The following is a 15026-nucleotide window of genomic DNA, read 5'->3' as shown; positions in this document are numbered from 1 at the left end:
GTTTGTGTAGAACAGGAGCCGGGTGTTGGCAGGTTTAGATCAAAAACTCACTGTCCAGAAGTGATTTCTCTCTCAGTACACACAGACATTAAATAGATTTGTCCTTTGTATATTTGTGTATTTATATAACAACATGAAATGTTTTATCACCAAAACTGACAGTTTGTTTCCCTCTTTCCATTTGTTAAACTCTTGCAGCATCTCTAAACATACACACATTGGGCCTCATGCAAGAACCGTTCGTACGCACAGATTTGTTATTAAATCGTCCGTACGAGTGATTTAAGAGAATTTGCGCATTCACCAATCTTTTCGTATTTTACGTTTTCTTTCAGGTAGGAACAGAATTTACGAGTGATCCAGACCTGTCGTAGGAGTTTCGTAAAATAGTCCGCTGTTATTCAAATCAAGTTTGCTTGACTAATGGATTGTATATTTAATTACTTTGAAGAAAACATAAATAAATTTACATTATACCCATAATTATGCTGACATTATTCTGTTTGACTTAAATTGTGCACTAATTGAAGGTTCATTTGAATCTGTAACGGGAAGCACAGCGGCTGTCTTGCTACTTTTGGATGCCTTAGCGCGTCAGGCTCTTGGAAGAGACCGTGTGGAGACAGACGAATGGCTGACATCGCGATTAAGATTCCCAAAGACTGTGCTGCTACAAATATGCAGCTTGCCAGAGCCACAACTCCAGAGAAAAACACGCCGATCAAACCCGATTCCACCACACGCCCAGGTCCTCACCATCCTTGGATTTTTGGCCACTGGAACCTTTCAGAGGGAGACTGGAGACAGATCGGGGGTGTCCCCTGTGAATCGTGCGCTCCCCTTGGTCATCAAAACTCTCATCAGTTTATCAACCATGGTACATCAGATTCCCATACACCGCTGTCCAACAAGTACAAATTAAGAGGGACTTTCATCCCGTGGCTGGACTGCCAATCATAATTGGAGCACGAGACGCATATACGCATCAAAGCACCCGTGCTGTCGTGGAGCGCACTGAGCTGAAGGCCAGGTGGGTGTGTCTCGATACAGCAGGGGGCAAATAGCCCAGAGAAGGCATGCCAGATTTGCGCAATATTGCCATGAACGGTCTCCTACAACCTGAACCAGCCCAGGCAGAACAGAAGGTTTGGTGCCAGAAGACCCCCCTCATGGACCGTCCCATCAAAGAGCCATCATGATGAGGCAACAACTGATTGCACGGCTTTAGTTGAAGTCATCGATCGCCTGCCCATGGCGAGACGTTTTTTTTTAAGCCATTTTCATATCAAACCATTTATTTTTTTATTTCGGTGACATTGCGAACTACAGGTGACACAGAATTAATAGCACTCGTAATTGCTTCCCATTTCTTTGCTTTAGCAGGTCCCGTAATTCCACTGCTGACACTGCTAAAAATGACAGATTTGGATAGAGAGAGGAAGCACAGCCTTATATGGTATTATTTTGGGCGTGGAGTATGCAAATCTACTATCCTCGTGCACATGAACTTAGATACGCACGGGTGCGATTCATCATTTACGCTGGTCATTTACACACTTTTTCCGAAGTTAAGAGCGTTTGTTGAATCTGACGTGGCGTGTTCGTACGAGATCTTCTTACGAAAAAAGTAAGAGAAATTTAGAATAAAAATACGAAAATGTTCTTGCATGAGGCCCATTGATGGGAAACTTGGACTGTTGCCCTGAAGTTTACTTTGGGTTCTGACAACACTAGAAAAGATTCAGTTGATGTTTATCACTGGGGATCAAGACTATAAAACAAAAATAACAAGCCTACCTAGCAGAAATAAATAAACTATAATATAAAGGCAAATAGATGGTGTGAAGGCCAACGACTTCAGACTGGTGCTAATCAGCTTGACGGGGTCTTCAGCAGGATTTCTAACATTTCCCTACATCCCAGTTCCCAAAAAGCAAGCCTCTGCAGCCCCATCATCTCCAGGTCAGTTGCTCACACTTCTATCATCCTGAAGTGTTTTGAAAATCTGATCCTGCATCACAAAGCCATCCTCAAACAGTCACTTGATCCTCATTGTTTTTTTCTTTCTGAGGCAAACAGTCCACCTAAGATGCTATTGCCATAGCAACACACTGCATTGAGGCACCTGGATCGCTGCCATAACTATATGAGGATGGTGTTCATTGACTTTTGTGTCTTTAATACCAACATCCCAGTTATTCTGGTTGGTAAACTGCTGCGCTTGGGCTTAAGTTTCTGTACCTGGATCAAGGAATTTTTGAGAAATCACTCAGCATATCAGACTTGGCCCCCACAGGTGGAGATGAATCAGCATATACATACAGAGACCGTCCACCCAGTGCTCTGCAAACAACCTGGTTTTGAACACCACGATGGCCAAAGAACTGATATTGCACTACAGGAAATGGCATGACTCATGCCGTACTCTACTTTAACTGGGAGCGTGTTAAGCGTGTGGAGTCCTTTTAATTCATTGGTGTTCTCCCATAAAAGGCTCCATCCTAGTCAGCCAACATCCCCTCCATGGTGAAGACAACACGTAAGAGACTCCACTTTCTCAGGATGCTTATAAGGAAACACATGCAGAGAACCATGTTTGAACAACATTTAAACTTCTCAGACTGATGAGACAATTTTTTTCTCTTAATTTCTTTCTTTTTAATGTAGGTTAAATAACAAATAATGTGTTTTTAGTAAATTACCCTCATTAACAAAAGTTATTCTTGTTTGCAACCCCATGATGATTGTGCTCGTCTTTGTCGATTCCATTTTGCCCAGTTTGGTAAATCTGTCCCAACATACTCAGAAATCAAGACACAGGAATGATCCCAAGAAGAAACATATGCATTTCCACTCCAGCTGAACCTAAGTACAATCTTTGTACCTTGACAAAAGTTTTTGTACCTGTTCTACAGTTTTTTTACCTTCTTGTCTATACCTTTGAAAGCAATTCTGCACCCACAGTAGCAGTAAAGTACGTTCTGTGTTCTGCCTCAAAAATGTAACTTGTAGGCAAAAAACACACCCTTAAATTCACAGAGCCAAGACATTTACTTTCATTCAGCAAAATTTATTGGAACAATTTGTTAACATCTCAGCTGTGATTGGGAAAAAGGAAGGGCACACTCTGAACAGTTTACCAGTCTATCACAGGGATAACACAGACAAACAACCTGCATTCTTGCAGTCATTTTTAAAATCACCAGTTAAATCTAAAATGCATATTTTTGGACTGTTGGAAAAAGCTGCTTTATTCAGAGAAACCCCACAAAGAAGAGATAATAAACCCCACACAGAAAGGCCCCTGCTGAGAAAAATAATAAAAAAAAAAAAAAAAAAAAAAAAAAAAAATCACAGAAATGACACAAAACTATTTAATCAAACATGTGAATTCTGACATAGTAAAACATATTTAACTGGGTGTGAGACCATAAAGTTATTTCAGGAAATGTTTACTGAAATTCCAAATCAAGAGAGAAGCAGAGTAATTTCCCATTTATGTTTTGTGCAAATTTGTTTCTTTCTGTGACCGTGGGAGCCACCTCTTACTGGAGACTAGAACATAGCTTTTAAGGCACAGATCACAAACAACTCGTGAACTACCTAATAGTGATCAACGATTAAACAAAAACATCTGTTGTGGAGGTTCCAATCTTTAATATTCATATAGCTACACTGTTTTCTACCTTCTCTGGATCCATGTATGTGTATGGCACTTCCAGATGTTTGTTTCTGGTTTTGATATTTGCACTTAACCCCTGAAGCTCTTTTTGGAAGTTCTTCATAACCCGAAGGGGAGTCTCTTCACTGAAGTGGTCTTCGGGGTAATGGCCAAGAGGGACCTGATGAGATGGGTGACATGTTTATTTCTTTCTTTTTTGTCACAAACATTAAAATATTTACCAAACAGTTGATAATAAACTGTATCTAACAGGCTCTTTGCATTATAATGTAGAGCTGTTGAAGGTAAGCAGTATACTTTTAGCAGCTCAAAAAGCTTTTATCTTATTAGTTTTCTTGAAACAACTTGTACAGACAGTAAATGTTACAGTATAATTTGACTTGAGGTTTTGCACACTTACGAAGTCGCTGGACTGCTGGCTGAGCAGCCACATAGTGGCCATGCCCTGAACTGTTGTGTTGACATCTGGGAATGTGCTGAACATTGTGGCTTCAGTCGCTTTCCCCTTCACGGTTGGTGGGGGAAGTTGCAGAGAGATTGGGCTGTTTGGCATCCAGCCACCATAGTCATACTGCAGGAAATAAATAAGTAATATCATGTGTTATTGATCCGTTTTTGCTCTTAAATGACCAAACAGTCGGCTATGTTTAACTTTAGTAGCATCCTCTCAATCACTTATGCGATCGACCTCTTGGTGAGTCAGCCAAGCTTGTTCCAGGTGGAAATGTTTTAACTACTGGATTATTTCCTCTCAAATTTTGCACAAAGATTTGTACAAAGATTCACAGAGGATGAAATCTGGCAAAAAACTTATTTCATGATGCACTGACTTTTCATCTTGCCTGCAAAACAAATGGAATCTCCACTTGACCTTAATCAACAATACAGTTTTATCACTACTTGTAAACTGCTTGCATGTTGGTACAACAAACTCACATCACAGAAGATATTATCCTCATTATAAATCAGCCCAGAAAAAGAGTCCAGTATGGCATGCTTTTGGTCTCATAAAAAAAACATTTTTCTTTACCTGTCCAGAGTTCACCGCAGCATGCTGGGTTGAGCCAGTGAAGATCACCATGGTAACAAACTGTATGAGCTCAGCCACAGTGGTAAATCTCTGTGGAATTCCTGGAAATGAGAATGAATAAACTTTATCATTTAACAACAATTAACAAATTCTTAATACACTCACAAATTATCGTTACTACAACAAAGCTTAAGATTTTCTTAAAAACTCACCTGTGCCTTCTTTGGAAAGAAATCCATGTTCGAAAATGTCAGAAATCCACTTCTGTAGTTCAGAGTCTTGCTGGACTTCACGATCATTCTTGTAGTAGTAGCCGAGGATTCCCTTCACAAACCTTAAAGAGATAGGGAAACATTTTGTAAAATATATTAAAAGCACATTGAGTTGCCTGTGGTATGAAATGCGCTATATAAATAAAGATGCCTTGCCTTGCCTTGCCTTGCCTTGCCTTGCCTTGCCTTGCCTTGCCTTGCCTTGCCTTGCCTTGCCTTGCCTTGCCTTGCCTTGCCTTGCCTTGCCTTGCCTTGCCTATTGCATTTCACATTTGGGGTAGATGCCATTATTGTCTAAGGAATATGTAATGTGTTAAGAATTTTTTAATATTACCAAATATTTGAAAATGTTATGTTTTATTTTTGTTGAAAGTTACAGAAAAGGAATGACAGTAAAGGAAACAGGGTAAGATGCAAAATTGAGTGTAATTTACATTTGTCAGGCTAGAGTCCTGTAAATGTAGAAATAATGAAATATGAATATCAAACGTGAGATCAAAACATTTTTAACAACAACATGACTTTAAAGGGGAAGTTTTTTTTTTTTTTTTAAACCTGGACCTTATATCTGACATAGAATATGTTCATCTACTCACCAATAACAGTTTGGTGAAAGTCGGCGTCCTTTGGATGTATTTAGATCACTCGAGATCAGCTTATATCCATATAACAGGAGTGACGGGGCAGACAATACAGCCTCTAAATAAGGCATTATCTGTCTTTATTTCACCAATACTTTAAGATGAATGAACACGTACTATTGCACTGTTAGTTCAGAGCTGCCGTGTTGTTGTTATCGGGGGCTTATCTACACACGCGTCTACTGAGTTGACACTATTTGCTCCTGCTGCTGGCAACATGGTTCGTTATTGCGTATTTCCAAATTGCCATGTTGCACAAAACTAACAATAACAAACTCTGTGTAAAGATAGCCGACCGTCACAGAGCACAGAGTGAATGAGCTGTGCTGCAGCGGCGCGTCAATGATGTCATCCCAGTAGATGCATGTAGATAAGCCCCGATAGCCCCCATGATTGTTTGGAAATTTAGCATGATAAAGTATCTATAACATGTCTTTGCTATCATACACGTCCTATATGCCACAAAAAATGGGAGTTGTCTGTTGTACCTGTGCATGATTTCCCAAAGCCTGAGTCCATCATCCCTGTAGTAGAAGTTTGGCACGTCCTCCAGCCCACGGTCAGCAATGTCCTCAGGGATACAGAGGGACCTGTATGTCACTGAGGACAATGATCTCCTCAGAATGGTGACCATACCCTTTCCACCAGAGGCTGTAAACTAAAGAATAGTCCCATTACAGTTAAAGACAAATACTTTCTATCATACTGAAAAATCAAAAAACAATGTTGAGTATTGTCTAGTCAGTCTCTCCTACCTGAGTGAAAACACCATCCTTTGATATTAGCAACCTTCGGGCCAAGAAGTTGATCTGCAAAGTGTAGCGAGTGTGAGGTACGAGAAGCTGAGGAAAAAGAGAACTCTGTTAGCAACACAGTGAGTTGTTATTCCATGTGCTCTGTGTTTTTACCCTGACTGAAGTCTGCATGCTTCTACACCATGCAGCAGTGTGAAATATTTGCCAATACTTGCATTCTGAGACATGATGGTTCATCATCTTCAGTTACATTACATTACGGTCATTTTGCAGACGCTTTTATCCAAAGCGACTTACAATAAGTGTCTTCCACATCGGTAGGAGAGCTATAAGTTACCTTGTAGAGAGGGTGCACCCTGGGCACGTTGCGCAGCAGTGAGACTGCAAAGACCTCAGCCAGCAGGTGAGTGCGCAGCAGGTGAACATTGAGCTGATGTTCACTGAAATCTGCACTTCTCACAAAAATCTTTGCCAGCAGCCAGTCATACTCAGAATCCGTAGGGAGGAAGATCGGGTTGTCCTGTGCTGGTTTCTGCTTCAGCTGCAGGAGAAGGAGGGAACATGTGGGTCATTCATACATACAGCATAGTCATCAAAAAGGATGAAGATTTCCCTGTGCTTGTTGTGTGTTTGCCTTTATTATTGTAAGCTTATGTTTTGGTACCGTCTCCACTGAGTCAGCTTTTTATTTATTGATTAACTCTCCTCTCGTTTCAGGTCACTTGCCCTTTCTCGTCTGTCTCGGTCTGATAGTCGGATGAATGTTTCCACCTGTTCCCTGTTAATCCAGTGTATAAGAGTCTGCATCTCCCCTTGTCTTGTGCCAGTGTGTCGTATTCGTCAGTATCTACGTGCGTTCACTCGAGCCTTCCCAAGTCTTGTCACAGCCTTGATTCCAAGCAACCTTTGCGGTTTGTTCTGTTTCTCTTAGAGTTTATGGTATTGGTAATTTTCATGTCATAGATTGGTTAAACCATAGTATATGTTTCATAGTTCTTTTGTTTCCTCCGAGTGGAGTGATTCTTTATTTTCTTAAATATTTTTCATAGCCTAGTGCCTCTGCTTTTCAGGAGTGTTTTTCAGTTAATTACTTACCATAGTCTTATTAGTCTGTCCTCTGTAGCGGGAGTGATTTTGTGTTACTTATAACTTTTGATAGTCTTTTGTTTTTTCCTCCTCATAGTGGAGCGAGTATTATTTTGATAATTTTTATAGCTATACTTCTACTATTTTTGGGAGAAGTATATTTAGATAATGGGTAAGGCTATTTGCACCCCTGGTACAATCAGCACTGTATGCTGATTGTACCCTGGTGCAAATAGAAGTGAATGCTATTCGTACCCCGGTGCACTCAGCAATGTGTTCTATTGATACCCCGTCTGGTGCAATTAGAAGTGTATGCTATTTGTACCCCGGTGCAATTAGAAGTGTATGCTATTTGTACCCCGGTGCAATTAGAAGTGTATGCTATTTGTATGGATGATTATGAAAAAATAAACTGAAATGGCAGCTAAAGTTTTGCTTCATGGTTGCTTGGGTTATATAGCTAATAATCATAACTTTAAGCTTAACGAAAAATGGGAGAAGTGATTTAGCATGAAATGATAGCTAGTTGAACCACTGTCTCCCGTATGGAGGATTACGTCGCCCATTAGGCCAGAGATGTCCTCAGCTAAGAGTTAAGAAAGACATCTATATTTCAATGGGTTTTTTCAATTTAAAAAGATCATCAGAATTCTTCGCTTTCTGATGAAGAAAAAACGAATGTCCGCAATGGCCTTTGTGCTCACGAGCAAGGTGTTTTTGGTGGTAATTCACGGGGTGTGAAGAATCACAGATCTATAAAGAACCTTCTTTATAGATCAGTGGTGTGAATAGTGTAAAGCTATTGTACCAGGGGTGCTAATAGACATTCAGAATAAGGTATGCTATTTATAACAAAGTGTGCTAGTTACACCCTGGTGCACTAGCTAATTGTTGCAATCAAAACTTCCGTTTGAGAACAGAATTGTTTTTCAAATTGCGCGCCTTCTCTGCAGAGTCTTTGGTACGCGCACTATCACCGCCAAAACGCATCGGGCAAGAATCGAACCCAGCACTCCTGCGTCTTTATCCAAATCGCTTACCACTACGCTAGTTGATCCTATAACATATCTGTGGTGTGCAGGTAACTTTATAGTTAATATGGCTGAACGTCATGATCGCGAAATTTCTAAAAACTAACAAACTGACGGTTGTAATGTGTTCACTGAACATCAATTATGAAAATAAAACACAATGTTTCCATCTAGTTTTTAATTGGAACAGATATTAGTGCTGAAACCTAGCAGTATTCTTCACTTTCTGATGACGAAAAAAACGGATGTCCGCCATGTTTTTTGTGCAAGCCAGAAGCTTTTATTTTGGTGTTACGTCACGGGGTGTGAATAGCTCAGCTGTGTGGCCAAGGCTATTTGTACCAGGGGTGCAAATAGACACTCCGTTAGATAATTCCATAGCCTGTATTTTCTTCTCTCTCAGAGAATTGATCCTCTGCTTTTCAATAAAGCTTGTTATTGGAAGACCTTATCTCTGCATCTGCGTCCTGAGTTCCTGGGCCTGACAACTACTTCCCTAAACATATCATTGTGTGTGTGTGTGTGTGTGTGTGTGCGTGTGTAAAGCTACAGGTGTTTGACAGTTGGAAAGAGGGAAGCAGAATGGCAGTTGCAGTGACACAACTTTACATGTTGCTTCATCTCAGTTTGCTCTCTGAGAGTGTAATTACACTATTGCCATTTATGTCTATTCTATGTCTGCAGAGAATGAATGATAATTTTTTTTGTTCTGATGGTAATGCCCTTTCAGACAAGTTTGTGTTGTTGTGCTTCATGAATTAAACTGACCTGTATCATAAACCTTTAATACTCATTGCATTTTATAAAATATATATAAATAATAAATATATATATATATAATAATATATAAAATATTTTTCATAATGACAAATCTGAATTTCACTAAAGGCTTTACTTTACTGTATCTGAGTGTTAATCTCACCTGGATAGCAATTGGCATCAGTTTATCATCTGGAGTTTTTTGGAACAGGACGAGTGGAGCCATCAAGTACTGCTGCTTTCCATTGATGGTGTTTGCTTTCACTCCATCCATATGCTTGTAGTCACACAGGAATATGTTGCCTTTCTGTTTGAATTTCATGGAAAGTTAAGAAATGCTCTGTCTCACATATTTACCATCTGGATTTTACAATGTGAACACATTCATTTAGCAAAGCGCACATCTAAAGTATCAAGTAGATACAAAGAAAGCTCCAGTCCAATGCATTTCAATATGAGGCATCACCTTCATTTCATCAGCCAAACTCCTCTGACCATGGGGGAAGACCATGTAATCAGTGACAGGAAAGTTACTGGGCAGGGTTTTACAACGTCGGATCAACATTGGATTGACACCATTTAGAAACTGGTAGCCAAAGAAAGCGTCTTCCTTCCAATGTTTTTGGACATAGTCTGCAAAAGGAATAAGATGTCATTTTAGTTTGCATAAAGCAAAAACCTGCTCGAGCACTTTAGCTAAAACAGGATGTTAGAGAGTTTATACACATTTATGTCCCAGTTATCAGTACACATCTCGATTATTTACTTTTGTCATGAATAAAAATAAAGAGCACTGTAGAACCTTTAATTGTTTTTGCCTTTAGATATTTCCACATTTTTTAAAGTTAATGAATTAAGGAAAAAAAAATCCCCTTTTTTTCTGTTGTTGGGAGCATAATTTTGGTGTTGTAAATCACTGTCAAGTGTAAAATTCCCTAAAAACATAACGCTGGCATCCCCTCCGAATATATGGATTGACGCCACTCCTTAGGTTTTCTCCACTTCAGCTGCTAATCCTCGACCTCTGAGCCCCATCTACCACAAACCTCACACAATTAAAGAGCCCAGTAGAGAAACTACTTTGAGGATAATGTTCCAATAAAAGTTAGCTAAAGACCATGTATGTCTTTCTGCTGTTACTTTTTAAAATATCTTTGTTGTTGCACCATTATGTTGTTAACTGAATGATTTATAGTTGAACGTTCATGCAGCTGTGTGGATAAGGGGGGTTTTCAACACAACAACGGTGCTCTCCTCACTCTTGTTGCCACACTGAACGCTGTGGACTGCTCTTGGTGTGTTAACATAACATTATTTGCATGTTTCTGATAAAGATGTAGTTCTCCAAGTGCAATAGTTTTTTATGTTACAATATACAAAATGTTTAAACACAGCCATTAACAGCACATGCACATTACCATGAGTTACACAGTGTAGACCTCTGTCTTGTTCCATCTTGTACAAAAAGCATTGTTTAGTAGCACCTGCTACTAACTTGCAGCTTCTCTGCTACACTATTTCCCTCTCTGATTAATAGAGTAACTATCTATATCTATAGAGAGAGCTGGAGTATTGTTTGGTATCACTGGAGGAATATCTTAATAATGTTTCAATTTACTGCATTAAATTACACAGCAGATAACCAGGTTTTGATGACGGTTAATGTATGAAAACACACCGAAGCTTGCCACAAGCAGCATGACAGTGTGTCCTTAGCCAATGTACAAACATACAGAAACTGGCAGCTGCTGACTTCACCAAAAGGGCGGGGTCTTGCTCGGTCTCCACACCGTCCAAACAGAGGGCTGTCAGGAGTGCTGTTTCAGTAAGGGTCAGATTAGGGTCCCTGTGCTTAAGCCAGACCACTTTAACTTTACTGCTCAATGGTCCAGTTTAGATCTGTTGTTTACATGTCTTTGTATGCACATTCAGCAGATTAGCATAGCTTCTGACTTATGGATTTCTGAGCTATAGTAGCTTATCAGTATCACCTTGGGTCCCATTCACACAACAGTTGATGTGGAAAAAGCAATGAAATCATAGGTATTTTTGGCCACATGGTCCGCCATGCTGGCTGTCCCATACACTCACACACCGATTTGAGTCTATCACTACCTTTTTAGCAGGTGGAGAGGTGTATCCCCTTTGATCCCCTATTTTGGCCTGGTGGGTCATAAAAAAACCCAGCAACGAAGGTGCTTCAACACTGCTTGTTCAAGTTAGGCAGTGTGCTGTGTAAACTGTGTACCAAGACACCCCAAAAGATTGTGGGTCTGATGCATAAATCATGCCTTTATACATAATCCTTAGTTGTGCCTTTTCCTGCACACATACTGGTATTTGTAAAGGAAGGATGTGCAGTTTGAATGAACACACCTCATATTCTGAAGACCTCATTGACGAAGTAAGATAACAAAATCTTGACATAAAAGACACTTTCATGAAGATGGCTTTTTTTTTTAATATAATTTTGGTTCTTATGTTTAGTGTTTGTAACATTATCTAACTTTGGATGCACAGCTTCATAATTCTGGCAAAAAGAATTTATATGTAAATTCCTGCCCCTTTCAATATTTAAATTTTATAATTCTCTTCCTGACTGGTAAAACTCACTCCGAGCGGCTGCTTGGTTTATACTTGTATACAGTTAAATAAACTGCAGGAATTATATTGTACCTGTTATGTCAGTCTGTTTACAGCAAAACACCCGATCAATGTCATCAATATTGGTCCAACTCTTCTTACAATCAGCCAAACCCTTCAGCTTCAGCTCTGTCAGTCTGGAAAAATGAGAAAAGAAAAACAGTGACTTTAATGTGACACTTTAAAAAATATATAGGTAAATAAAAATATGAACAAGTAGAAATATATATGATAGAATATAATGACTTCACCCTGTGGCTGCAGTGAACAAAAACTCTTTGGTCTTGGTGAAGGAAAAACGGACCTCACAAGGCAGCGAAAGAGGGTCATCTACCTTCATGTAATGGGGTATTCCCTCCTCGTACACATCCCAGCTGCGAAGAGTAAATAAGGTGTCTGCTGTTTAATTTTTGAGTTTGCAATCATAAATCACTTGAATTCTTAGACATATTTGAATGTGTTTCAAACAAATCCTGGCAGATTAAAAATGTCATGTGATAGTTTATTTACTCCAACCAGGGCTGAGGAGGTTTGTGTTCTCGTTTGTCTCTGGGTGCATAACACTGACAAGTGTAAAAGCTCTGAGCTCTCACCGATAGTCTTCTTTACGCTCCTGAAGCTCTTGTTCTCGACTGTATCTGCCAAGATGATGGTCATCTTCAAAGACTCTCAGGGCTGAAAAAAAAACGAACAACAAGGTTTTAAACTGTCAGTAAATCAAGTGTGTTAAGATGAATTTATCTGATTTATAGAACCTGCTCTTTTTTTAATGTGTACTTTTTTTATGACAGAAACAGTTTCACAAACCTGTTCCCTCTCTGAAGCGGTGCACCTGACTGTCAGTGATCCAGCGGTAGATGGGAAAGTTGTAGGTGTGTCCCTCAGGGGATTTCACTTCCACTTTGGCAGGAAACCAAGAGTCTTGTGGAAACAGCGGGAGAGGCTGTTTGTCCAGTTCAATCAGCACCAGTTTTCCAATGGAAGCGGGGCAGGACACAGTAAAAGATGTGACCTAAACAAAGTGAAAGCATTGTTAGAAAACACTCCGAGACATCAAGTGTGCTTAAAAAGCGAGAGCTGAGCTGTGACAACTAAGAAATCAGCATATGATGACTGCAAGAACAGTGGAGAACATGAAATGTATGTGCAATGTGATCACACTGAAGCAAATATGATTTTCTTGCAGGTTTCTTTTTGGGTCATTTTTGCTCATGCTGCACATATCCTGTTGCTAAACATGAGACTGAGATTGTTCATGTGAGGCAAGGCTGAGGAAACATTTGAAACGTTTAAAGATTGAGCTTGGTCTTCCAGACTTACAGCTCCTTTGACGAATGCTATAGCCCCTTTCAAGCTTATGAGCCACTCGCGCTCACTTTCCCCATCTGTGCCCACCAGCTTCATGAAGACGTTGTTAAAAGTGGAGGAGGCAATGCGATTGGAGGTGAATACAGTCACTTCGTAATCCACCATTTTCACTCTTGAAAGTTGATCAGTTCTGACAGGGGAGAGAAAAATACACATTAACAGCACTGATTAGGCCAGTCATCAGTAAATTAACCAAGATGTTTAAAGCCACAGAATTTATGGTCTGACAATTTCATATTACATTTCTCTCTTTCCAATCCTCTGCTTCAGTCCAATCACAGCTCACTGAAATCCTCATAGCAAGCATCTCTCTTACCTCTGCTAATGACAGTAAGAAGTTCCTCTGAAGATCTTCAGGCTTGGTGCAACACCTCTGATGTCTCTTTAAAAACACATGGTTTTGTGGGAGTATCCTTCCAGAACCAATGGACATCTCCACTGATGAAGTGTTGAAATGTATGAACGATTACTGAACCTGTGAAGCAACTCACCTCACCGCCGGGGATTTCCAGGAATTTTTTTTTTATTTATTTATTTATTTTTTTGTAATATCTTTTTATTTTCAAAGGACATTCAAATAATACAAACATAAATTGTCTTTCTTCATATGGCTTGCAAGTCCTTTTAAAGAATTATTTTCCCACGTACCCCTCACCCCCCATTCATGTTATCTTACTCACCCCACCCTCTTACTCCTCCAACAACCCCACCCCCCCCACCCCCCACCCATACGGGGATGATCCAAAACACAACATTGTATGAAAAAGAAGAGAGAAAAGAAGTTATGTTAATGAAAAAGAAAATACATATATATTAAAAACATAAAACTTGGGCTAATTCCTGAAATGAAAAATAAATCCATAAATAAATAAATAAGATTAAAAAAAAAAGTCTAATAAAACCCACCCCCATGTCCCGTCATACCTCCATATGTATATCCATAAATGCCCAAGTGTCTGTTAGGGCCTATGCATATATAGTATATATACATGTATAATTGTTAATGTTGGCAGGATGGGGTGGGGTGGGGGGGCTTTGCTTTCAACCTCAATATGTACATATAGTTACTAATCAGCATAAGAGAAAAAGAAAAAAGCGGAATGCCAATATCGTGTCTAGGTTTATCCCTCTACTTGTTCAAGTTTGTCAAACCTGAAATTATAGGACGCCAAAGATCATCAAAAAGATAACCCTCTTGTCATATTTCTCCAAAGTTATTTTCTCTAAGGGAAAGAAAGAGGATAATTGATCCACAAACATCTTAAAAGATGGGGGTACTTCATTCTTCCAGAATGTAAGTATACATTTCTTTGCAAAATGAGTTATCAAAATGAATAATCATCTTTTTGACTGATCCAACGCTAAGGCCTTTGTATCCTTGAGTAGATATAGACTACTGGACAGTTCGAACTGTCTATCCAAAACTACTTCAGTAAATGAGTGGATCGAGCTCCAGTAATTTTTTAAGAGGCTACAATCCCAAAACATATGCATGAACGTCCCTTCCGCCTTACTACATCTTTGGCAAACAGCTGTGATATCTTTTGATATTTTATGCATTTTTGAAGGGGTTAGATAGGTTTTGTAGAAAAATTGGAAATTACCTTCTTTGATTTTGTTACTTGTAAAGGGGAAGTGAATGTTGTTACAAATATTTAACCATGCATTATCATCAAATATTTTCCCCATGTCCTTCTCCCATATTTTCCTAACCAACACAAATGATGATGAGCTTTCTTTTATCATAAGGTTGTAAAAT

The 15026-nt window shown here is 39.4% G+C and overlaps 1 protein-coding gene across 2 annotated transcripts; it reads right to left on the bottom strand.

Annotated features, from left to right (window-relative positions):
• Positions 1 to 3063: 3063 nt before the first annotated feature.
• LOC142378495 (polyunsaturated fatty acid lipoxygenase ALOX15B-like) lies at positions 3064 to 13638 on the bottom strand. 2 transcript variants are annotated; one of them, XM_075463044.1, is made up of 15 exons: positions 13584 to 13638; positions 13220 to 13397; positions 12707 to 12911; positions 12493 to 12574; positions 12151 to 12273; positions 11933 to 12036; positions 9723 to 9889; positions 9420 to 9563; positions 6718 to 6921; positions 6381 to 6467; positions 6114 to 6283; positions 4925 to 5046; positions 4713 to 4813; positions 4083 to 4253; positions 3064 to 3842 (listed from the first exon to the last, which is right to left on the bottom strand). In XM_075463044.1, the coding sequence occupies exons 2-15, from the start codon at positions 13370 to 13372 to the stop codon at positions 3663 to 3665; spliced, it is 2013 nt and encodes a 670-aa protein (XP_075319159.1). In that variant the 5' UTR covers positions 13373 to 13397; positions 13584 to 13638; the 3' UTR covers positions 3064 to 3662. The 2 variants fall into 2 exon arrangements, with proteins under 2 accessions (XP_075319159.1, XP_075319160.1); XM_075463045.1 differs by lacking the exon at positions 13584 to 13638 and adding an exon at positions 13509 to 13569.
• Between the last annotated feature and the right edge of the window lie 1388 nt (positions 13639 to 15026).

The sequence above is a fragment of the Odontesthes bonariensis genome, chromosome 4 (assembly GCF_027942865.1).
Source record: "Odontesthes bonariensis isolate fOdoBon6 chromosome 4, fOdoBon6.hap1, whole genome shotgun sequence".
NCBI classification, from domain to species: Eukaryota; Metazoa; Chordata; class Actinopteri; order Atheriniformes; family Atherinopsidae; genus Odontesthes; species Odontesthes bonariensis.
The sequence above is the reverse complement of the archived record's forward strand: the minus strand, read 5'-3'. Positions and strand labels throughout refer to the sequence as shown.

What these genes read in the sequence shown, in the direction of transcription:
- LOC142378495 (XM_075463044.1), bottom strand. Translation starts at nt 13,372, where the DNA reads ATGGTGGATTACGAAGTGACTGTATTCACCTCCAATCGCATTGCCTCC. An exon ending in TGATGCCAATTGCTATCCAG is followed by an intron (nt 6,922 to 9,419) that starts GTGAGATTAACA and finishes CTTCTCCTGCAG; the next exon opens with CTGAAGCAGAAACCAGCACA. An exon ending in CTGCGGTGAACTCTGGACAG is followed by an intron (nt 4,254 to 4,712) that starts GTAAAGAAAAAT and finishes TATTTCCTGCAG; the next exon opens with TATGACTATGGTGGCTGGAT.